The 22,357-nt window shown below is 53.1% G+C and overlaps 1 protein-coding gene across 5 annotated transcripts in view; it reads right to left on the minus strand.

Annotated features, from left to right (window-relative positions):
* Positions 1 to 162: 162 nt before the first annotated feature.
* TMEM63C (transmembrane protein 63C) overlaps positions 163 to 22,357 on the minus strand; it is a 32,199-nt gene continuing 10,004 nt past the window's right edge. For 4 of the 5 annotated variants that reach the window (XM_040067350.1, XM_040067351.2, XM_040067349.2 and 1 more), the window contains exons 2-24: positions 13,761 to 13,874; positions 13,269 to 13,489; positions 12,830 to 12,909; positions 11,637 to 11,724; positions 9,700 to 9,737; positions 9,159 to 9,301; positions 8,809 to 8,860; positions 8,273 to 8,381; positions 7,766 to 7,839; positions 7,581 to 7,661; positions 7,306 to 7,426; positions 7,056 to 7,189; positions 6,725 to 6,847; positions 6,049 to 6,202; positions 5,396 to 5,502; positions 4,500 to 4,586; positions 3,918 to 3,983; positions 3,631 to 3,793; positions 3,302 to 3,407; positions 2,933 to 3,100; positions 2,546 to 2,661; positions 2,325 to 2,396; positions 163 to 2,244 (exon numbers count right to left, since the gene is read on the minus strand). In XM_040067350.1, the coding sequence (XP_039923284.1) occupies positions 2,032 to 2,244; positions 2,325 to 2,396; positions 2,546 to 2,661; positions 2,933 to 3,100; positions 3,302 to 3,407; positions 3,631 to 3,793; positions 3,918 to 3,983; positions 4,500 to 4,586; positions 5,396 to 5,502; positions 6,049 to 6,202; positions 6,725 to 6,847; positions 7,056 to 7,189; positions 7,306 to 7,426; positions 7,581 to 7,661; positions 7,766 to 7,839; positions 8,273 to 8,381; positions 8,809 to 8,860; positions 9,159 to 9,301; positions 9,700 to 9,737; positions 11,637 to 11,724; positions 12,830 to 12,909; positions 13,269 to 13,466 (2,493 nt within the window). In that variant the 5' untranslated portion in view covers positions 13,467 to 13,489; positions 13,761 to 13,874 and the 3' untranslated portion in view covers positions 163 to 2,031. The remainder of the gene's footprint in view (positions 2,245 to 2,324; positions 2,397 to 2,545; positions 2,662 to 2,932; positions 3,101 to 3,301; positions 3,408 to 3,630; positions 3,794 to 3,917; positions 3,984 to 4,499; positions 4,587 to 5,395; positions 5,503 to 6,048; positions 6,203 to 6,724; positions 6,848 to 7,055; positions 7,190 to 7,305; positions 7,427 to 7,580; positions 7,662 to 7,765; positions 7,840 to 8,272; positions 8,382 to 8,808; positions 8,861 to 9,158; positions 9,302 to 9,699; positions 9,738 to 11,636; positions 11,725 to 12,829; positions 12,910 to 13,268; positions 13,490 to 13,760; positions 13,875 to 22,357) is intronic. The other variant, XM_040067353.2, reaches the window with a different exon arrangement.

Here is a 22,357-nt window from a genome sequence, read left to right on the forward strand (position 1 = left end):
TGCCCACTTGTTGGGGTTTGTTTTTATGGGGATCATAGTGGGCCATCTGGAGGTGGGGATGTGTCCAAGCAGCACACAGGTGGGAAAAGGCTCCAGTGGCAAGGGCTCTCCCTAAACCAGTGTCAGGAAAGACGCATGGGGGTGATGACACCAGGCAGCAGCTGGGTGAAGTCATTTTATTCAAGGCACGGTCATAGCAATAAATCACGAGAAGGTACAGACCTCTGGCACATTCCTACAGTGGGGCAGCCAAGGGCAATCAGACCAGCAGCCCGAGCTCCCAAGGACACAGTGCCACTAGCAGGCACTTGCTTTTACCCTTAGAGAGGCCACCAGCATCCCCACGCCCTGCCTGGGGCTGCCTCTGGAGCAGGCAGTGAGGGGAGCAGCCGAGCCATGGGCAGCCATGGGGACACCTGGGCAGGAGGCCACAAGCCCCCCAGGGAGCTTTTTTGGGTTGGAAGGGTGTATCTGAGCTCAAGGCTCCCCCGAGGCAACCATTTTCTGGCAAGTGTGCTGCAGCCAACCCCAGCATGCAGGAGCGTGGCTGAGCTGAGACCCACCAGCACCACAGGAATGTCCTAAGAGCCCCCTTGATGCTCTCACTGCTGGGCTGCCTTTTAACCTCTCCCTCAGCCCAGAACTGGCACACTACCCCTCCTCCCAGTGGCACTACTAATGCTAACCAGTGCCTTGGCTGAGCATCTGCCTTTGCACAACAGCACTGCCCATGCCAGCAACCCTGGTGCTGGCAGAGCTGCACTTTCCTCCCTTCCCTCCCTGCACTGCCCTGGGACGGTGGCAACTCTAGCTGCTCTGAAGCTAGCAGGAGAATCAGGGACAGGAAAATCAGCCCTGAGGCCAAAGCAGGGCTGAGTGAGGAGCCAGCATGCCCAGGTGGGCTATGGTGGGAGAGGAGCTGAGCAGGATGAGGATAAACCCTTGTCCCCAGGGGCCACCACAGCTACTCTGGATGAGCTGGAAAACTCCAGGGATGCTGTCTAGGCAGGTAATGGTGCATTTACACTAATCACAGCAGGATTCACACTCGAGAGGCAGTGTGGCTACTGGGGGAGCATCCCACAGCTGCAGCTTGTGGACAAGGGCAGGCAGGCAGGATGTGGTGGACCAGGTGCACCTGGAAGTCCAGGCTAGCCTCCACCTGTCCCCCCTGTTCTGTTGCATTAGGACAGAGCTATTCTGGGTCTCATGGGCAGCCCCGATGAGAGCATGAGCACGATGAGGTGCTGCCAGGGAAGAGGAGTGACAAGGAGCTGTGCTCAAAGCCATTAAACACACCTGTATCTTGCCCTCCCACTTCTCCCCAAGAGCCCAAGGGCACAGGCATTGTGCAGCAAGATGGGGGGATGGGGTGGGAGGCTGAGGAAGAGCTGGGCTTGCATTTGATGCCTGCCATGGTGCAGAGTTGTTGGTGCTTATGTAGGGGCGCTGGTGGCAGATGTAGGGACACTCACCTCCTCCACCAAAACACAACGCGTGTCAGCAGTCCCTGCTAAAATGGGCAAAGCAGGGGCAGGCAGCAGCCTGCAGGCCAGCAGCAGGGAAGGCAGCAGGACAGCTGTCTGAGCAGTAGGTGGATCAGTTGAGATGCAAGGTTTAGGGGTGGCTGTCCCCTGCCACTGAGGACTCAGAGGACAGCGCGGTGGCAGGCACATTCATCTGGGCTATCTGGGCTGCTTCCTCCTCGCAGAGGGGCCAGGGCCTCCCTCCTGCCCTCAAAAGCATGACCTCTCAGAGAGACCCTCTCCCTATACTGCTGCACCCCCTCTTCCCCACCGTGTGCTGAAGAGACAGGTGGGGACAGGGGGACACTAGGGGGCTCAGCCAGTGCAGGCAGCGGGAGGGACCATCAGAGCCTCCTGCCACTGCCCATGCAATGGGGTCTCTCCCTCACATCAGTCCTGTCACCTCATTAGCAAGATGGTCCCCCCAGTGCAGGGAAGGCGCCTTCCCACCCCACGGCACGTCCTCCGCTCTCAGCACATCTGTCTCAGCCTGTGGCAGGGATGTTCACTGGTAGCGAGCCTGGCTCTCTATCACGGGGCCGCTCCTGTACTCGCCCTCCACTGTCTCCAGCTCTGTCTCAAAGCTCTGCAGGCCTCCATCCTCCCCATCCTCCACTGGCTCCAGGTGGTTGCCCATGGTGCCATAGGACTGGTGTGCCGGAGAGGCTGCCGGTGTCAGGCTCAGCTCAGGCTCCTGCAGGACAGTGGCCACAAAGAGCTGCCCCGGGGGGCAGTGGGCCATCAGGACCCAGAAGAGCAAGAGCAATTGGCACAGCGGGGCTGTGGAGGGGTACTCACGTTGGAGTTAGGGGTGGAGGAAACGCTGCTCCGCTCCACGTCATTGAAGGCGCCCTCAGACTGGTCAGACATCTGAGGAGGAGGAGGCCATAAGGAAATCATGGTTTGGGGGGGTGCACCTTTGGCTAGGGACAGCCAGGTGCTATCTCAGGTTCCTCATGGCAATCAAGGAGGGGATGCACTGAGGTGAAGGAACAGAGTGGGTGGCTGTCTGCGCTCACCTGGTAGCTAGAGGGTTTCCGTGGCTGCAGCTTCTTCAAGCAGAGGCCAAAGAAAGAGAAGACGATGCAGGAAAGGAGGACCACAAAGGTGAAGAGGGTGACAGGCCGGGTGGGACCTAGAGCACAGACACACTGGGGCAGCACATAAGCCTCCAAGAACCTGCTGCATTTCCAGCTGAGCCCCAGGGTGGTGCCTGCTTTGGGTTTTACAAGTTCTCAATCCCCTTCCCAAAATACAAGCTGACACCTCCTTCATCTGCCAGGTCTTCACAACACCTGCCCCCTCAATGCCATGCCTAACTCAAGGATGACACCAATGGCTTGTCACCCCCAAGCATCAGACAGGACCCTCAGCAGTGGCAGGGCGCAGCCCCAAGCTCTCCCTACCGAGGCGCAGGACGGAGAAGAAGAGCAGCCAGAACATGCAGAGGATGGGGGCCACCACAACCTGGCTGATGGCAGCGACGTGGAGGCGCTGGTTCAGTTTGGTGGGGATGTACACGTAGTAAATGTTGTACCGGTCAACCATGTGCTTGAGCAGCATGTAGAGCAACCCTGGAGGGGCAAGAGGAGCCATTTGGGTGGAGGGCAACGGGGACAGCCAGGTCACAGGGACAGCACGGCAGGCCCTGGGGATGATGCCCAAGGGTGCCTTCCTGTACCATGCTGGAAGCCTGCACTCCCATGCTGCTGCTGGTGGCTGGGACAGGCTTGTCCTTGGCATGGTTGGGACCATGGGCATGGGATCATACTCACCAAAGGGGACGATGATGGGGCAGGTGATGCTGTAGGTCATGACAACAGAGAAGATACAGCAGGTCCAGGCGTACTCCAGTCCAAACTGGAACTGGTATGCCTGGCTCTGGGGCAAAACCAACAGTGTCAGTGCCGCCCCCGTCACTGCAAAGCCTGCACTTGCCTTTGCACCCAGGCCCACAGGACTGCCTCACCCCCACTAGCCCCCACGGGGCCTGCAGAGGTCCCCACAAGCGTCCCCAGAGAACCACGACAGCGCGAGTTTCCAGCGAGTGCACCCCTGCTGTGCTGGGGGTCACGAAGGCTCACAGGGGAGCAGAGCCACCTACCCGCTTGACGTGGAGCCGCTCGGGCTCAGACTTGGCAAAGCACAGGCGAGCAGTGTAGACGAGGAGGCCGGGGATGCGCAGCAGCTCCATGGCCGTCCCAATCAGGCTGGAGGTGACGACGTAGTTGACAAAGAAGGCGCCGTTGTCTGGGAGGAAAACGCACCTGGCCCAGGGACAGAGAGGTGAGACAGTGAGAGGATGCTCAGGCAGGAGCTGCAAGAGCTGCTGGTGGTGGACAACAGGTGCTCCCGCTTGCCTGGGAAGTTTGGGAGCTTCCTGCTACTCACTGGAACTTGATTTCAGCCTCATCCAGAAAGTGAGTGTCGAAGAGCCAGCGGAAAAACAGGTCCAGGCTGGAAGGGACAGAAGAGGAGCAGTTCAGACAGAAGGGAAGCTACAGAGCGATGTGAGAGACACTCAGCAGGCACGTGCTTTTCCCTGTCCTGAGTGGGCAAGACCCTTTGCACCCCGCACTGCCAGAGCAGCCCGTTCTACCACATGAGACCACTGTGGAGTGTTTCTCCTGGATGGCCAGGATTGCTGTAGCTGGAGCTATGCAGATACCTGACCAGGTCCTTTTAGGGTCTGCTGAACCCAAGCAGCAGCTGACCACTGCCACCAGCTCCCTTGGGTCAGCTGTGGCAGCCTGGTAAACTGCTCTGCTCCACTCCTCTGTGGGGAAGGTTTCCATCTGTGACCATGTGTGAGTGGCTCAGCACTGCTGAAGAGTGTTTTCCTCCCCAGGGATCACTGTGTTTCTGTGGCAATGGGATCTTAGCCCTTTGGGGCTGTATTGCCAGGGCGAGGGGGCTGGGTGTGATCCTGGCAGCTCGAGAGCAGGGAGAGCAGCATGGCAGGGTGGTCTGTACCTGGTTAGACCCAGCGAGGGCAGGATGATAACCATGAACACCAGGAAGAAGAAGCACTTGTGCATGGTGATCTGATTTTCACTTGACCTGCAGAGAGGGAAGACAAGAAAAGAACATTGCACTTTTTGGGGAAAGAGCAGCAAGTAGGGTGAGGGGCTGGACTTGGTCTTGCTCTCCACCAAGGAGTTACTCCCTGCCTCGCAAAGCTGTGTGCATTTGATCTGTGCCTCCACTGGGACCTTGCAAAGCCTTTCCCAGGCTAGGGTGTGGCACCATGAGTAATCTGCTGTAGCGAAAGCTCTCCTACTCCCAACCTCTTTCATCTTTCTCCTTCATCTCCTCTCCTACCAACCCTGCTGGTATAGACACCCAGCAAGAGGCAGATGGGTATCGAGTATCAGTTCACGACCTCCTGTTTCTCCCAGAAAAAGGAAGGGAGGTAGTGACAAAGCTCCTGCAAGGACTCATCAGACCAGGCAGAGCTTAGGGATGATGGAGGATCAAGACAGAGAGTGCATTGTAGAAGCTGGGCAGTTTCCTCTACTTCAAGCATCCTGAATTCATACCTCTGCCTTGGAGGGCTGGAAGCATGCCTGGGATGGCCCTGCTGCTGCCAGTCCACCATCACACCGCCCCTCTTACAAACTTCTTCCGATCCATCTTAAAACCACTTGACTTTGTCAGTAGCCTGAAAGTGTTCAGAACTATGGGAAGCAAATGGCTCCTTTCAGCATGGACTTGAGGCTCTTTCTATGGAGAGAAACACCCAGGGGATTCTGCTCCACTGTGGGGATCTACTGCTCACTGCCTGCCACCCTGCAGGTTGGGTTCCCCTTCCACTGCAGCTCCTCCCCTGTATGGCAGCCCTGGGGGACTGTGGGGGCCAGCCCCGTTACCTTGTCCAGTGAGACTCGAAGAATGCTGAGTAGTAGACAAGGAAGGGCAAGAAGACAGAGAAGGCCCAGAGCAGCAGCGTGGGGAAAAACTGGGTGATGATGGGGTTCTGCAGAAAGAGAGATACCGAACGCCCCCTCAGCAACCCAACACAGCACAGCCATGCTGAGACAGCACACGATGGTGCACGCAGCAGTGGGCTGGAGCATTCCCTCCCTGAGCAGGGGCATTTGTTTCAGGAGATAAGAACTTGAGGCCAGCCAAAGGCACCACAGCCATGTCCTGAGTGCCCACCCAAAAGCTCACAGGTCAATGAGCAAGAAGGAGCTGTGCTGCTGGGACCTCCTAACATCTCCAGAGCTCTTTCCAGAGCTTTCTTCTTGAATGGACAGCAACCTGCCTGACTCCATGGACACCAGCACCAAAGCTCAGGTGCTGCTCCAGGGCTCTGCCGCTGGAAACACAAGGAGAAGGGGATAGATAGCAAGCACAGACACAACCTCCTCAATGACCTTGTTTCTCATCAATGCCCATCCTAGTGATAGCTTGTCTGCTTGGGATGGTGTAGAGCTGGTGCCCCCCCTGCCCACCCCCCGTCACAAATAAGCCTGGAAATGATGACCTTTTAGGAAAATTGTCATGGGTTAGGGACTACCTTGAGGCTCTCCACAGGGTGTGTGACATTGAACATGTCCATAGTGTTGACAATGATGGCTGGCGTAGTGAGGAAGAAGAGAAGGACGAACAGGCAGATATTAAGCAGAATGAATCGCACCCACCACGATGTGCCACGGACTGATAAATTCTCCCTGTAAGAGGAAAACACAACTTGGACATGATGAGGAAGAAAGGCCCTGTGTCCTGGGCCTCCCAGCATAGCTTCATGAAGCTCTGCCTCCTGCTATCTGCACCAACCATCCTGGCAGACATTATTCTGAGCTTGCTTTCTTCCCCTTCCCACGCTGCTTTGCTGTCACATGCAGAGCCCCCTGGACCAGAGAACAGCCACAGCAGAGGTCCATACCACCAGGAGGCTTTGGAAGCAGGCCAGAGAAATCAGAGTCCGGCAATCACCCCCAGTTTCAGCTGGCTGGCGCCTGCCACCCTTGGGATGATCACCCCAATCACCCCTGCTGACTTCTGCTATGGAAATAGGAGGGACTTTCAGACCCCATCACCCTGGGAAAGCATCCTACAGATACAGACACAGGTTCCCTATAGCTATATGGGCTCCCTGCAGCTATGGGCATGGGGCCCTTATAGGTATGGACATGGGCTTCCCCATGTTTGCTTGTTCCCCCTCCCTCCCTCTCTCCTGCCGTGGGGTTCACCAGATGATATCGCTGGGTGCAGGGGCATAGCGAACACCCCAGTGGTGTGACTTGACCACGGTGGTGACAGAGGACTGCTGGGGGTGCTTGCGGCAGTGGATGTGGCTGTAGTCCTTCAAAATCCTGCAGGAAGAGGGAGCCATGGGTCAGGTCTCACTTCTTGTGAGACCCTTCCTGCAGCCCTAATAGGGCAGCCAACTCCACAGACGGCACAGGCACAGAAGAGACCGACCCATTGCCTGGCTTTGGTTGGAAAAGCTAGCAAGGTGCCCCGCTTCCCTGGCAGTGGTGGCCAACAGGCTGGGGGACATCCCCCATGAGGGACACTCACACAGCTGTCATCCGCTCGTCCTGGAAGGTGACAAAGGCCATATCAAGCCGCTTGAGTGTGATGCGGTTGCGCTCCGCGTTGAACTCATCTGTGAGCTTCTCCTCCAGCTCCCCGTAGTACTGCTCAGCATCCACCTGTGGGAGCAGCCAGGGCTGTGCTGCGCACTGGGCTGGGGCAGGGGCAAGCTGCCACGCTCTGCCTTGCCTACGGTGCAGGTGTGCTGCCTGCAGCCCTGCCCGCACCCTCCTACCTCATCAAAGCCACAGAAGTGGCAGCAGAAGATGCGGGCGCAGGGGTGAGTTTTGATCATGATCTTCCCCTCTTTTTGCGCCTTGGTGGTGAAGTAAAGCCGCCCCTTCATTGCTTTGCGCCTGCCAGGAAGCAGTCATTGCCGGGAAGCCGGGAAGCACAGGTCATTTGGGCAGCACCAGGCACACAGACATAAACCCAGACTGGGTGCCTCGATGCGGTGGGCAGGAGCAGTACACCCTCCCCCAGAGGCAACACGGACGCGCATGCGCTCACCTCTCCGCATCCAGCTTCATCAGCTTGCGCACGTCGAAGCAGAACTGGACATTGGTGACGGTGCAGCTGGGATAAGCCTCGCTGCAAGCACAGGGGCATGGTGACACCGGGAGCCAAGGGACAGGGACGGTCCCTGCCACCTGCCTGCCACTGGCCCAGCAAGGCTGTGGCACATGGCTACTCACTGGAAATGCTTGATGATAAGTGAAGGGTCTGTGATCTCCTTGGGGATGTGGGTAACCATCAGTGTCCGGGCGACCTGGGGGAAGAGAAGAGGCAAATGGATCTGCAGGATGGATCTGCAGGATGGATCTGCAGGATGGAACTGCAGGATGGGCAGGGATCTGCAGGATATAGCGCTCCCACCCCGTCCACCCAGCAGCGAGTTGGGGCACCAACTGCCACCCCGGAGGCAAGTCAGCACAGACCTCCTCAATGCCCAGTCCCAAACCCTGGGGGCACAGACAGATGGATACAGCAGAGCTTCAGTCTCAAGAGACAAGACAGGGATTTGTCTCCAGGCTGTCACTTTATCCAGAAACTGGTGAAAGTCAGCCATACCTTTCCCTGCCAGCCCAACTCCTGGCTGTTCCTAAAGACCTCTGTACCTACCGGGACCAGCATTTGTGCAGAGCAAGCAGTTGTCCATTAGCACTGAACAAGGCAGGGTTGTAGGAGGGATGGTTTCTCACCTTCTCATTCTCTCTGTATTCCAGGTGGACAGAGTGGTGAGCCATGCAAAGGATGGTGAAGATAAAATAGATGAGGGCGAAGATGCTGTGCAGCCACAGGAGACGGTCTCTGGAAGAGAGGAAGTGGGGATCAGTGAGCACTGTGGTGAGCATGTGGGGATCAGCCTGGCACTCAACATCTCACCTATGGCCACCCCTCCCACCCAGCAGGACCTCCCCGTGCCAGCTGCCAGACACTCACCCCAGGAACTAGAGGGGCAGCACCCAGGCTGTTGACTGAGATACTACAGAAACGGGGCCACACAACATCCCCAACAGCACTTCTGCCAGCAGTGGTGTGCAATGAGCAGTGCCACTGGGTTGGCTGCTCTGACTGTGCTCATGTAGTACAGAGAGACAGGAGAGCTACTGTGAGCGGTGTGCTGCTCACGTGGACCTGTCCCTGTCCCCAGCACGGGGCTGTGCCATGTTCTGCTCCCAGCAGTGCTCACCACAGTGGCAGCACACACAGCCCCCCTGCCTCTGGGAGCACCTACTGAGTTGGGATGTTGGCGATGGTTGTCCGGCCAAAGTGGGTGGGATTGTGTCCTGCAGAGAAAGAGGAGAAGGAGAAGGTTAAGAGAACCAGTGCAGTGTGCACATCCATATAGCAGTTATTGGCTCTGCTCTTTGCTCCCTTCTTTTCAATCTCCCAGGTCCCCAATACTCTGAATTTCCCAGTCTCTTATGTTCCTCTGTCACCCAGCTGATGGTGGGCTCCTGCTGACATGGGAGCTTCTGAGAGAGGGGCTTTTTTGCCTTCTTTCCCAGAGGCATAGTGCTTGCCCAAAGGCTTAGAAGCTTGCATGGCACTCCTGAGTCTTCCTGTGACCAGGGAAGCACCTACCCAGGAGGTCCCCTGAGAAGTTGACAGGCAGGATAACAGCCACGGAGAGCACACAAACCAACATCAGCAAGACCAGGAGGTGCCGCTGGAAGGAGAGGTAGGTGGTGGCATCGATCCCACACTTGCTCTGAATCTCCTCATCCCTGGAGAGAGGCAGGTGGGGGTCAGTGCTGGTGGTTCCTCCCCACCACCTCCCACCATGGGGACACTGGCTTGCTCCAGTCTCCCACAGCCCACACCAACTCATGACATCCTGACTGTGGCACAAAGGATTTAAGCACAGAGGGAAAGAGGGACCCAAGCAGCCCTCCAGCTGACATCTCATTACAGGATTGGTTCCTATCAGGAGAGGCTGAAGCCCTTTTCTTTGGGATAGGATCGAGAGGCCAGGAGGAAATGCAGAGGTGAGCTCTCTGCTCTCTCTTCAGAGTGAATGTTTTAAGAGGGCTCGCCTCTGCTGCTGGCCACCACCTGTGGGCACCAGCTCCCCATGGGTGGGCAGCAGTGAAGCATGACCATAATGCCAAAGACACAAACTTACTTCATCTGGTAGATAGAAAGGAGCCAGGAACAGAATCCCTAGAAGGAAAGAGTCAGGATGAGACAAGGGCAACCACTCCGCCTCCCTGGTGAGGGACTGGGTCACAACATATGCTGAGAAAACACTCTGAGGTGGTGCAGTGCCTATGGCCAGGGGGCTGAGCAAATGGAGGCAGTGCCCAAGGCAGCTCAGCAATGCTCAGCCTAGTGGCAAAGGCAGCTGGCTCAGGAGGAGCAAGGAAAGCACACTCCAAAGAGCTGATGGGAAGCTGAGCACAACCTCTCTTCCAGGTGGCAAAAGCCCTGAGGGACCATGCGACCTTCCCAAAGTAGTGATAAGAGAATTTCTGTGAGTGGGAACAAGGTGTCTGCTGAGGCAGGGGTATAAAGGGACAGGGAAAATCCCTACAAAAATCAATCATCCTGTCAGGTTGTCAATTTTTGGCTGCAGGAGGATTTGCAGAGGAAGATGAGGTCAAGAATTAACCCACTGTTTCAGGGGTGACTTGCTGGGCCTCAGCTTCTGAATATTAAGGAGCATCACGGTGTCCTACTTCCAGAGCTCCCTCCTCTTTCCCTTCCACGAAAGTCCCTAACATTCAATGCATGTTTTTAACCACTATCAAGTGCTGAGGTGGCACTGCTGTAGAGTGCTACAGGACAACCTAAGTTCTTGTGCACTGACTAGTTTATTCCCTGTCACTGTGTGCACATACGGGTTTTCAGACTTTCCCCTGGTGAAGGAGGATTGGGTTAGAAAACACCTAGGCAGACTTGACATCCACAAGTCCATGAGCCCTGACAGGATGCATCCACAACTGCAAGGAGAGCTGGTGGACACCACAGCAAGGCAGCTCATGATCATCTTTGAAAGGTCCTGGTGATCAGTAGAGGTGCTTGAGGACTGGAAGAAAGCACCACGCACTGGAACAGATTGCCCAGAGGAGGTTGTGGAGTCTCCTTCACCGGAGATATTCAAGATACAATCTTGTGCCATGTGCTCTAGGATGACTCTGCTTGAACAAGGAGGTTGGACCAGATGACCCACATTGGTTCCTTTCAACTCTATCCATTTTGTGATTTTGTCATTCTGGGCTTTTTATGCTCTCTATAAATTTCTTCTCAAAACTGCTCTTCTCCCCTCTTAGTGTATTTTCCATCTAACATTGCAGAGTTGAGATTTTCCTCATTTGTGAACAGTTTCGCTTTTTAAAGGATGTCGTCTTCTAATAATCTCCTTTAATCTACTCTCTAGTGTGCTGGCTTTCACTGTAGTCTTTTTCATTTATTTTTTGATGAGCAATATACACTTGCCTAGAGCATCTGGTACAGAACCTTTGAACAGGTCTCCTGCCACCTGCAAGGATTTTGCATCTTCTTCTTGTTTTGTACCTAGATTTTTTAATAAATCATGACATTTTTTTCATAGTTGTACCAATGACTGATTCTTGAGCTTTTGCTGCCAAAATAGAAATAGAAAGAGGCAGCAAAATGCGTCCATCTCTGTTTGTTTCCAGCAAAGCCTGGTGTGGTAGAGGGAAACCAAAGATTACTTTAAAGCCCCACCATGCTGGCAGAGGAGGAAATGTGGTGTGGGGGACTTTATCCTGAGGAGTGGGAAAGATCCTTGCAGGCATGCAGCCAGGCTCTGGCCATGCATGATACTAGATCCCCACAGCTGCAAGCACAACCATGCAGCTGGGAGACACTTACCAACAGGAGCATCCCCTCCAAACTGCCATTCAAAATATATGCCTCAAATAATTCAGGACAAAAATCCCTCCAGCTTCCAGGAAATCCCCACAGCTGAAGGCTGTTGAGCAGGAGGTTTAATTTCTCACACTTAACTTCTGACCTGGGTTTCTGATGGAGAACAGGACAGGCTGGGCCAGGACAAGCCCGGCCCAGGTTCCCACTGCCACGGGCACAGGCACTCACCACATCCTTGTTGTCGGCATCCAGAGGGCTGCTCTCTGACGGGGACTTCTCCTTCTCGCTCTGCTCTCCGTAGAAAAGTGATGTCAGGCTTTGCAGTGAGGGGAGGAGTGGAGGGGTGAGGCAGAAGAGAAGCAGCAGACATGAGAGGATAAGCACCCTTGGAGAAGTCTCTCCTACGATAACAGCCCAAAAAATGCCTCCCCACCTCCCTGCATCCTACACTGTGGCTGGAACAATGATTACTGCTGGGCTTGGGACAAAAGGGTTGCATCTTGCTGCCTCCACACCAACAAGTTTCCCCAGCTTCTTTGTGTCCCTGATCCATGATGGGCTCATGGAGATGTAGCCTTAGCTCCATTACAAGGGACTGTTGAAACATAATTTCTATTTCACTGTTCTCAGATGTCTCAAATGGTTTTACAGTAAAAAGGAATGTAATCAGAGCTTGCATTTTAAATCTTGATTGCCCTTTGATCCCACTGGTGAAGGGAAAACATCATGCATTCATTGCCAGACTCAGCTCCAGATTCAGAGACCAAGAGGAACTGGAAGGGAGAATGCAGAAGAGGGACTTTAACAGAGCTTACTCTTGTGGGCTGCCCAGCCTTGCATAGACCCATCCTCTGTGCACCAGCCTGTGCAAAGAAAGATGCTTTGTTGCCCAAGGTGAGCTGTGCTCTGGCAAGCAGCACAGCCCACCTGGAAATACGGTCTGGGCTCTACTTTTACCAGAACACTGCTTATTTTTGTGGAACTCTGCACTTAGCCCAAATGACGGGCCAGGCAAGTTGCTGTGGTGACATGAGGAACAGTGCTATTACTGTGTGTCTCACTCTGCATCCTCCACCAGCCAGTCCTGCTCACGCCAAGAGAGTGGTGGAAGAAGATGCAGCAGCACAGAGTCCCCAGTGAAAAACAGCTCTTTGTCCTTCCCAGAACAGTGCCTGCAATGGCACCAAGAACACTGTCAGCAAATGCTAGAGGGAATGAAAGCTGGCCTGGGCTTTCCCTCTCCCTGCAGCAGATGGTGATTGTGTCTCCATGGGAATGGTGGCCACCAGGCCATTCCCAGTGGGAAGGAGGGGCAGGAACACCTGTTGATCTCTGTGTGCCATGCCACAGTGCTGGTCTCCCTTCCAGCCCTCTTGAGGAGAATGGAGCCATCACCTGCAGCAGCTTTGCATCCTCCTCACCTATCATTGTCCATCAGCAGCGCCAGGCGCCCGTAGTCCCAAGCCGCTTTCCGAAGACATGAGAAGACCAGAAGGAGAAGCTGGAAGAAGAAGAAGAAAGAGAAGTGTTTTGCAGTGAGATCTCACCCCATGGGATCTTCTCATATCCCTCTTCTCTGCTTTCTCACTCATGAGCCCAAACTCGTGCAAAACTCTTACCCCAAACTGTTCCTGCTCCCTGATCTCACCACTCCTGCCCAAGTGCCCACTGCTGCCCACCATGATGTGGGCAAAGCCCTTGGACCTCTGCACTCATTCCTGTTCCCCCCTCAGCCAGGTGCACCAGTGCAGTCATCCCTGCTCCCCCATCAGCCAGCTGCACAGGCTGCACTTGTGTGTGGCTGTCAGTGCACATGGGGGCTGCAGAGCGGTAGAAATGGCACCCTCCTGGCCCACTCACCAGCCAGAGGATGAAGTTGATGGCGAGCACAGTGGGCACGCCACCAAAGGGCAGCCCCTCCAGGACAGTGCTGCGGGAGCGGGCGCTGAAGCACTGCTCCTCCGTGCTGTTCACCGGGGCATCCAGGAAGATGAGCACATCCAGCGAGGTGAGGCCAGCACCGTCAGGTGCTGGCTCCATCGAGTACGTGCTTTCCATTGGCACCGTCGTAGGGTCTCACCCTGCAACGCAGAGACAGGAGCACAGATGGAGAAGCTTTTGCTTGAAAAGGGGACATGGCTCTTCCAGGTCTCTTCCATCAAGGTCTGAGGAGCTCACTAAGGGTTGGGAGGAGAGAAGAGTGGCTGGTGACCTCAGAGCTTCCCAGTCCCAGTTTCTCTCAGGGAGAAGTTGTTGGACACAAGGCAGAGGGTGTTGCTGAAGAAATCTCACAGCTACCTGCCCTTTCCTCACCCCATTAAATCTCATGCTATTTGGTTGTCTCTGTCATACCTGAGACAGGTCTTTCACCACCTCTGCCCCTCAGTCCTGGGAGCTGGTTGAGTCATGGCCACTCTGGTGTTGTCAGCAGGCAGGAATGAGAAGCTGAAGCATTTGTTTGAATTTCTGAAAAAACCAGCAAGGATAATATTGACAATTGGGCTGCTGGGGCTGTACTTGCTTCTCTCCCCATAGCCAAGTATCTACTGCCTATGGAATATCCCTTATCCTGCTCTCCTCCTCCAGCATCATGATTTGCGTGACTCAGGAGTCAGAGGACTTCCCTTTCGTCTTTCCACCTAAGCAGAATTGCTCCTTCCAAGATATCTTGATCTCTTCAGAAGAGTTAGCTTCTCAAAACCCTAAATGTCAGGTTTCCCGCCACCTTCCCCGGGAGCTGATACCACGGGTTACAGTCCTCACCAGCAGGAGACACTTAAAGGCCATTAATGGCCAACACTGTGGCTTGTTTCCAAAACCTTTCTTACCACCATACTTTAGGTAGGAGAGGATCCTCTCCAAACCTGCATTGCCTGGGACCCCTGGGACCCCGCTACAGCAGCCAGCATGGCTGTTACTCACAGGGATGCCACAGGACAGTACTGAGCAGCTGCTACACTCACCAAAGATGAGGAGAGGCAACCAGCACAGCAAACACTAAAAAACATGAGGTGGGGCAAGGGGGCCAGAGTCTCTTGTCCTCACCTGTCCTGCCTGTGCCTGTCCTGCCTCTGTGCTTTGGAGTCACCCTCAACACCTTTAGCCAGCTGCTTCTCGTGCCTGAAGAGCTTCATGGCCTTCAGAGAAGAACAGCTATGTCTGTGGTGAGATGATCCAGTCTTTGGAGGCCTTGAGCAGCCAAATATAATTTCGAAGATGGCCTGGCCCTGAGCAAGGGTTTTATCCCTATCTTTAGATGACCTCCAAGGGAGCCCTTCCAACCACAATTATTCTATATCCCTATTCTTATTCTTGTGCCCCTGACAAGAACATTTTCAGGCCTGCCTGAAGTTTATAAGGAGCTATATAAGTGCCTTGCCCTGCAGACATGATGGCCACAACATATTGAGATCAGTATATTGTGACCTGTGCAAAGGCTGTGTGAAAACTCAGGAGTGGATTATAATATGTACACCTGGGAGCTGGCATTCAAGTCACTGAGCATTCATTCCTCTCCTTCCTTTTCATCTATATTCTAGCCACAACTAAGACACTGTTACAGCTCCTGCAGTCATCCAGCACCAGGTAATCCCTGCTGGAGGAGGCTCAAAGCCCACATGAACAGGGTGGAGGAAGAGAAGCAGGAGCCATGGTTTGATTAAGCAGTGGAGAAGAATGCAAACAAAGACAGGACAGATGGGACCTCCAGGGATGTGGAGACACAAAGTGTTTATGGCAGTTTTTGCCACCAAGACCAAACAAGATCAAATCTTCAATACCAAAGGAAACCTAATTGAGGCGTCCTTAGGGAGCACAGAGACAGCACACAGAAAATTAGTTGGCTTAGAAAGGGGATATTTCTAAACTCTACACAGATCTGCTTTTGTTAGGAAACATCTGCTTGTGCTCTGTCAGTGTGATAGATGGGGGACTACAGTAGCACCTGATTTTATATGCAAGGCTGTGCCCTCAGCCTCTGTCTCTTAGACCTTACAGTTTGCTGCTTGAGGAGTCCTGTCCTAAAGTTGACAGGGAGCCCAGACACCCCCAACCTACAGCTGACCAGAGCAGGCAGGACTGGAGTGCTGGTGCAGGAGCTGACATATGTTGCATGCTTGAGAGACTGAATCTCCTTGACCTCCTCATCCAGGGAAAGAAAAAGCTGAGGAGGAAGGTTTTCAAACACAAGAGTTGGGGTGGGGTAAAAAAAAAAAAAAAAAAAAAAAGGAAAAAAAAAGAAAAAAGGTCTGGCAACCTGGACACTGAGGATTCCCAAGGGACTGTGATGGTGACTTGCTATTTTCTTCATTTCTGAAGCATAAATTCCATTCCATAGAAAAATCTCCACTGGAAGCCTAAGAGTGCCTGAGATGACTGGACCAAGGCTATGAGCCCAGAAGAGCTTGAGTCTCACTCCACTGCAACATTAGGCTGACATCTGTCTACCTGCATAGATGCCCTGAAGGGATGTCAGAAGCTGCTGAGCTACAGGCAGCAAGTTCCCCAGGACATGCAGATACAGGAGTCCCTTTTCTGGTGCCTATGGTGCAAAGTCACCTGAGCCATGGGCTTCAGTGTCTGTTACAGACCTGCCCATGCTGCATCTTCAGTTCTCCTCAAAGGTCCCTATCCACATACACATCCATCTGTCCAAACTATGATGTCTGGAAACATCACTGCCCAAGTGAGGGCAGCTGAACATTAGTGTGACTCTCAAAAGAACTGCCAGGTCACTTGAGATATGCTGATACTTCTCCAAAGGGCATCTCAGTAGAGTTGGGGCTGATACTTGCACCCAGGTGTGGGGTGATGGATGGGCTGGCAAAGTCTCCCTGCAGTGCCCTCAGTCACAGCCTGTCTCCCAGACATGGCTGGGAGTCCTGTACTTCAAGGGCTAGCATGGTCCCATCAGGATAATGACCCCTGACAAGGGACATCCAGAAGAAACCTGTAAGAACTGAGGGGGGCTACTCTGGAAAGCAGAATCTCTTTGCCCTGGCTTGCCTGCCCCTGCTTGCCACCTGGGCCACCAGGACCTCATGCTCTTTGCTATGCTCTCAATCTGTTCCTCACCATGTGCATGTCTCTCTCCTCTCCTCCTGTAAGCAGCAGAGGCATTGCCATCTGGCATTTTCAGCTGCTAAATAATTCACTGCCTTTTTGTTAACAAGGAGAGTGTGTCTCTGACCAAGGGAGCTGTTAGATCATCAGCAAACAAACAAGGAGACCCTTAGCAACCTCCAAGTCCCTTCTCCATCACCACCACTTCACTACACAGCAATAAGATCCTGCAGCTTGTTTCTAGGCACCGGCTTCACACTTGTAGGAGGAACATCCTGTCAGGGATGGCAGGGTGAGGGGGATTTTCACAGGGATCTGTTCAAGTTGTGTTTCTCTATCAAGTCCTTGTTGCTATCTCTTTCTCTCCCATATCAGATATTTTGCTCCTGGTGGCCAAAAGCAACGTGTTTCACCTGGAGATGGTGTTAGTATATCCTGCTCCCAGCTATCCACCCAGAAACCTCCCAAATGCAAGCCTTCACCCTTCAGCCCAACCAGCTCGTTTCTCTCCGCACAGCACTGCCAGTACAATGCCGGACTGCACAGAGAAATTTCAGGAGCAGAAGATACTTGAAGACCCAGTCCAGCTCTGTCCCCTCTCTCTTAAGCACCCCCAGCTCCAAAGGAGCCGTCATGTCATGCTCAGGCCTGTAAACACAGTCTTTGCAGTGTATCACAGCTCCTCTGAACCTGATCTCAAGCCACTCTCCTGCCCTTTCGCTGCTCCTTTCATCACCAGGTAGCCACAGAAACTCTCCTCCAAATACTCAAATCACTAGCTAGACCATTTGTTCTAGCTAGTCTCACCTTTTATGGTGCTGCTCTCAGAAAAGCTTATGCAAATTATATAGCTGCAGTGTTACCATTAAAATAACTATTGGGGGCAACCAGCTAAAAGTAAATCATGTATATGTTCTAGGAACAGCATGCAGCAGAAACAGTGAGAGATTTCTGCTCACACGCACCAAGAACAGCTTAACTCAGACCTGTAGAACATGTTCAAACTTCCTCTTGTTGGAGAGCTAAGTTTTTTGGTATACAGAAGGAGAAATCACAGGGACACTGCAGGCCACACTTGAAGTCATTGTTGAAATGCCTAAGCTAAATTTTCACATCACACAAATGAGAAAATTCAGCATTTTGCAATATTCAGTTGATGGCACTCTGCAAGAGTATCTGAAAAGGTCAACAAAACCCACAGCATCACCTAACCAGTTCCTGTTCCCTGCTATGCCACTGCCATTGTGCTTTTCCCAATCTTTAGGGGCCAAAGGAACAAATACTGTTGTGAATAACAGAGCTGGATGGGTGTCAGCTCCAGAAGGTGTCGGGACAGCTTCCCATTAGCTGTGTATGAGGCAGGGCCTCTAGATGCCAATCACAGAGAGATGTCCTTCAGAGCAGCCACTGTCCAGGAGAAGTGACAGCAATGGACTAGTCCAGAAACACAAGGCTAAAGGGCTGCAGGTGGGAAAATAAAGCAATAACATAAAGGCAGAAATTTCAATATATGGTCTATTCACTATAGGTCTGACTTAGAGGGAAGATACTAAAACAGCATCAGAAAAGAAGTCAAAAAACACATAGAGCAATTTTTTCTCCTCTTTGTGGCCTTTGAATGCACAGTGAATGCGTGAGATTCGCCACTGAAACTGATTTGCTGTATAACTTCTATGAAGCTTTTTTAGTGCGTGGAAGCTTTGCCTTGAATATTCAGTGCCCTCTTTGTTTTGTTGATACATCAGCATATGTTTCTTCTCTCCGGTTGGGTAGGCACTAATCCAGAGAATCAGATTTCCAATTAAAAATAAGGCATGTCTTTTATGCGAATACGATTTTTCATAATTTGTCTTTCCCTTGAAGCATCTTGCCAGCAAACTCATTTGCTAGGGGATTCATGGACAGCTGGAGGAGCAAAACATCAAAACAATCCTGGAAGCACTGAGATGACTAAGCTGGGTTTCCCAGCATGCCTACGCTCCTCCAGCCTCAGCATCCCGCTCTGACACAGGTGGGATTACTGACTTTGGCTGGCCGGAGGGCAGCAAGGGCATGAGGCTCTTGATGGAGCAGTGTGTGGCCACACAGAAAAGACAGGCTGAGGACCTAGACCCAGAAAACAAGCATCTGAGCTAGCTGACTGTCTCTACATCCTCCTTCCACTACAAGTAGATTGTGGCAAGGCTGTGGAAGGGAAAATCAAGGAGTGCTGTAACAGGGAGATCAGGTTCATACCCTGGTGTGCACAGGACCGGGCAGGCAGGCAAACCTCCAGCATCCCACCCTGCAGGACTGCAGTGAGCGACCTTGCGGGACTGCAGTGACAGGGAGGGCAGGAAACCCGAGCCACTGCCACTTACTCAGCATGGCTAACCAAGAACCTCAGGATGGGAAAAGGCTCTTCAACAGCCTGTGCTGAGCTCAGCACACACCCTGGCAGTTTTGGCACCACAGGGCATGGTGACCTCTCCATTCCTGTAGCTTGGTGCATGGGAGAACAGGCACAGCATGGGCCACATCTGTCCCCAAGAGGTACGAGCACAGAGGGAATGGGACCAGAGACACAGTTCTCCAAAACCCCACAGAGGTCCACGACATTCCTCCCTGCTTCTCCCTTCAATCTTCCCTCTTAAGATTAATGGCCTCGAGGTCCAAAAAGCAAAGAGAGGATCTGGCTGCTCATGGTCTGTGAGGTGAGCACCTGTGGGGCAGCAGCATCCCTGGGCAGGGCTCAACGACACTGGTGTGAATGCTGTGCCCACACCCTCTCAGGGTACGAGACAGACAACCCACCAGCAGAACACCCCATCCTATCACCAGCAGGACATGGGACATACACCAGCCTGTTCTGTTAGTCTGCTACAAATCAGATGCATCTTCCAAACAAGGAGGATCAAACCAGCAGCAACATGGTTTGTCAGCTACGGAGACAGGGTTTAACAAGGTTTGGAGGCAAAAGACCACTCTGCAGCAACAGATGACCCCTAACAGGTAAAAAAACACCTGCTGAAATATTATTTTTTACATTGCCAAGGAAGATATGACCACTTGGAGAGGTCATGAGGACTCATGTTTCATTGATCCTACTCCAACTCACACCCACCACTCAATGAGAAAATGAAAGTGGGTGCATGACAGCTTTAGAAAAACCTGCTTAAAAATGGTATAGATAAACTTCATCTTCCCTACCAGTAAGCTCTGGCAGTGCTCTCTCACTGAGGAGTACAAAGCCGGGCCCGCTGCCAGCCAGGGCAGGAAGGCTGGGGAAAGGGCCAACCTATGAACCCCCCAAGCCCTGGGGATGCAAACCTCACAGCGAGGTCCTTCCCCTCAGTGGTGAGTCTGCCTCTGGCACTGCTGCTCCTACCCCCAGTGCTTCACCATTCCCAACCTGCCCTGCAAACACTGTTCATCTAAACAACATAACCCACTAGGAGGCTGAGAGTAACCCGACTTTGGGGAGCTAAGTAGATTTTTCTGCACTCAGGATTGGCAGGTTGCCACTACCTTCAGGAAACCCTGTACAGGGTCATGCTGCCCCAGGGACTAGCCTGAAACCAGTACATACCCCTCCCCTGCTATGTGTCCCTGTGGTGGCTGCCACATCACCCACAGCTCCCTGCCCTGCCCTTCTTCCCCAGCACCACCATGCAGGGCGGGTTTTTGGCACTTGGACAGACTCAGTTCCATGAAGTTTTTGAATGAGAAGGCATCCCAGTCCCCTTGGGACCCTGCAGGACAATGGTTGTGGCCTTCCAAACAGCCACCTGGATAAGCCCCTTCTCCTGCAGGTATGCTGTGGACCGAGCAGACCAACACTGACTTGCTGGACTGCTCCTTGGCAGAATAAAGCCAAACCCCAGGCAACTGAGAGCAAACAGTGCTTACAGTGATATCTACAACCAGGGAGATTTGTTTGGGCCAGTGCGTGGGAGATGCTGTGCAGAGAGCAGCTCCTCTCCAGCACACATGTGCGAGCCAGCAGCTGCTGGAGCCAGCACACTGAGACTGGGAAGGAAGAATCGGAGCGGAATTTATTTATTCCACCCCCAGCCATTTTTGCCACATTTGACTAAGCTGCCAGTGCAGGTTGGCTCTAATGCACATTTGGTTCGCGTTTCACTCTCCCGCTGTGCACGCAGCCCATCACACCACACTTGGTGTGTGCAGTGCACCAAGCAAACATGAGCTAATGGGGCTGCAAGCTCCCCAGAGTATCATGCACCTTTGTCCTCTGATAAAACTTAAATCAACACTCTTCAGCACAAAGGATTGCCTGGACCAGGACCAACCCAAGGAGAGAGTGGGGTGATGCCAGGCTGCTGGTAGGTGATGGCTGGGAGCAGAGAGATGGGAAAGGGGCCTTATAATAAAGATGTAACAGACTTTAAAAGACCTTGTAGTGACATAATCCTAAACTAAAGGAGGGTAGATTCAGACTAGATATAAGAAAGAAATTTTCCAGGTTGAGGATGGTGAAACACTGGCAATGAGTTGCCCACATAGGTGACAGATGCCCCATCCCTGGAAAATTCAAGGTCAGGTTGGACAAGGCCGTGGGCAACCTCATCAAGTTGAAGATGTCCATACTCATTGCAGGGGCATTGGACTAGAAGACATTTAAAGGTCCTTTTCAACCCAAACTTTTGTATGATACTATGACAAAGCCAGGGACTTCAAGGAATGGAGACTCAGGGAGCTCACATGTGGTAAAGGGGAAGGATATCATCCTTGGGCTCTCAGTTAACCGATACACATGCACACACACGTCCATTCAGAAAAACAGTATTTCAGGAAAACAGTAAAGATATACCCTGGTGCCATCAGATCCCTGCTCCAAGCTGGGCTGCTGCATGCTCTTCACAGTCCCCAGAGCAACCCCTGCGCTTGCAATTAATTAATGATGATATATGCAGATGATAACAACTCCCAGCCCCTGCTGCCTGTGTGACTGAGGGCCACGGCAGCAGCTGGACCTAGGGAAGGGTTTGAACTTCCCTGCAAAGGGTATCTCCAGGTTCCTTATTGCCTGCCAGCTCCAAGATCACAGCATATGCCCCCATGCACAGCCCACTTTGCAGAGGCAGCTCCCATTTGGCATTGAAGACCAAGGAAGGTACCTCAGCAAGACTGCAACTGCGCTGAGATGTCAGGCAATTACAGGCAGATTGCCTCTTCTGCCACCCAGGTTACAGTGCTCACACAGAGGATTTTAAGGCCTTTGTGAAGAAAAGCACCATGTTCACTGGGAAAAACACTGCCTTGTGGAAACCTGTACGGAAACCAGGAGTAGCTGTGCTTTGCTCAGGGTCCAGACTGAAGCTGCCACCGTGAATTAGAGGCATCTCTCACCATGCCACAAGGTGCCAGGTGCACTTTGGTTTCTTGAGAAGGGGAACAAGACAGGATGGAAATAGGGAAAAGGCAGCTCTTTCTTCCCCAAGTCCCTTCCACTGTTTGGGGAGCAGAGAGCTATGGGAGGGAGAAAGGAGAGTGGGAGATTTACCTTTTATAAAGCCACCTGCTGCAGAGACTGTTAGCCATGGGAGCAGCCAGCCCAGCTGGAGCCATAACCTGAGGGCAGAGGGAAGGAGACTGGCAAGGAGAGAAGTTGGGTTGCGCATGAGAGGGATGCAAACTTGGAAGCCCAGCATCACAGTGTTTGGGCCACCAGTTCTGGTGGCTTTGGACCCCAGTGTCCTGCCTGGCCAGGACAGCATGACACACCTGGGGATGGCAGGGACCTCACTGCTGAGTTGGCGGAGAAAGCAGGCACATTTCAAGCCCTTGCACAGCTGCTCTCAGCTGCTGAGCTCCAGCCAGCCCTCCTCACGGCTGATGCCCATCAGCCCGCTGTGCAATGTGGAGTGGGCACACATGGTGGGCAG

Source organism: Hirundo rustica, chromosome 6 (genome assembly GCF_015227805.2).
Source record: "Hirundo rustica isolate bHirRus1 chromosome 6, bHirRus1.pri.v3, whole genome shotgun sequence".
In the NCBI taxonomy this organism is placed as follows: Eukaryota; Metazoa; Chordata; class Aves; order Passeriformes; family Hirundinidae; genus Hirundo; species Hirundo rustica.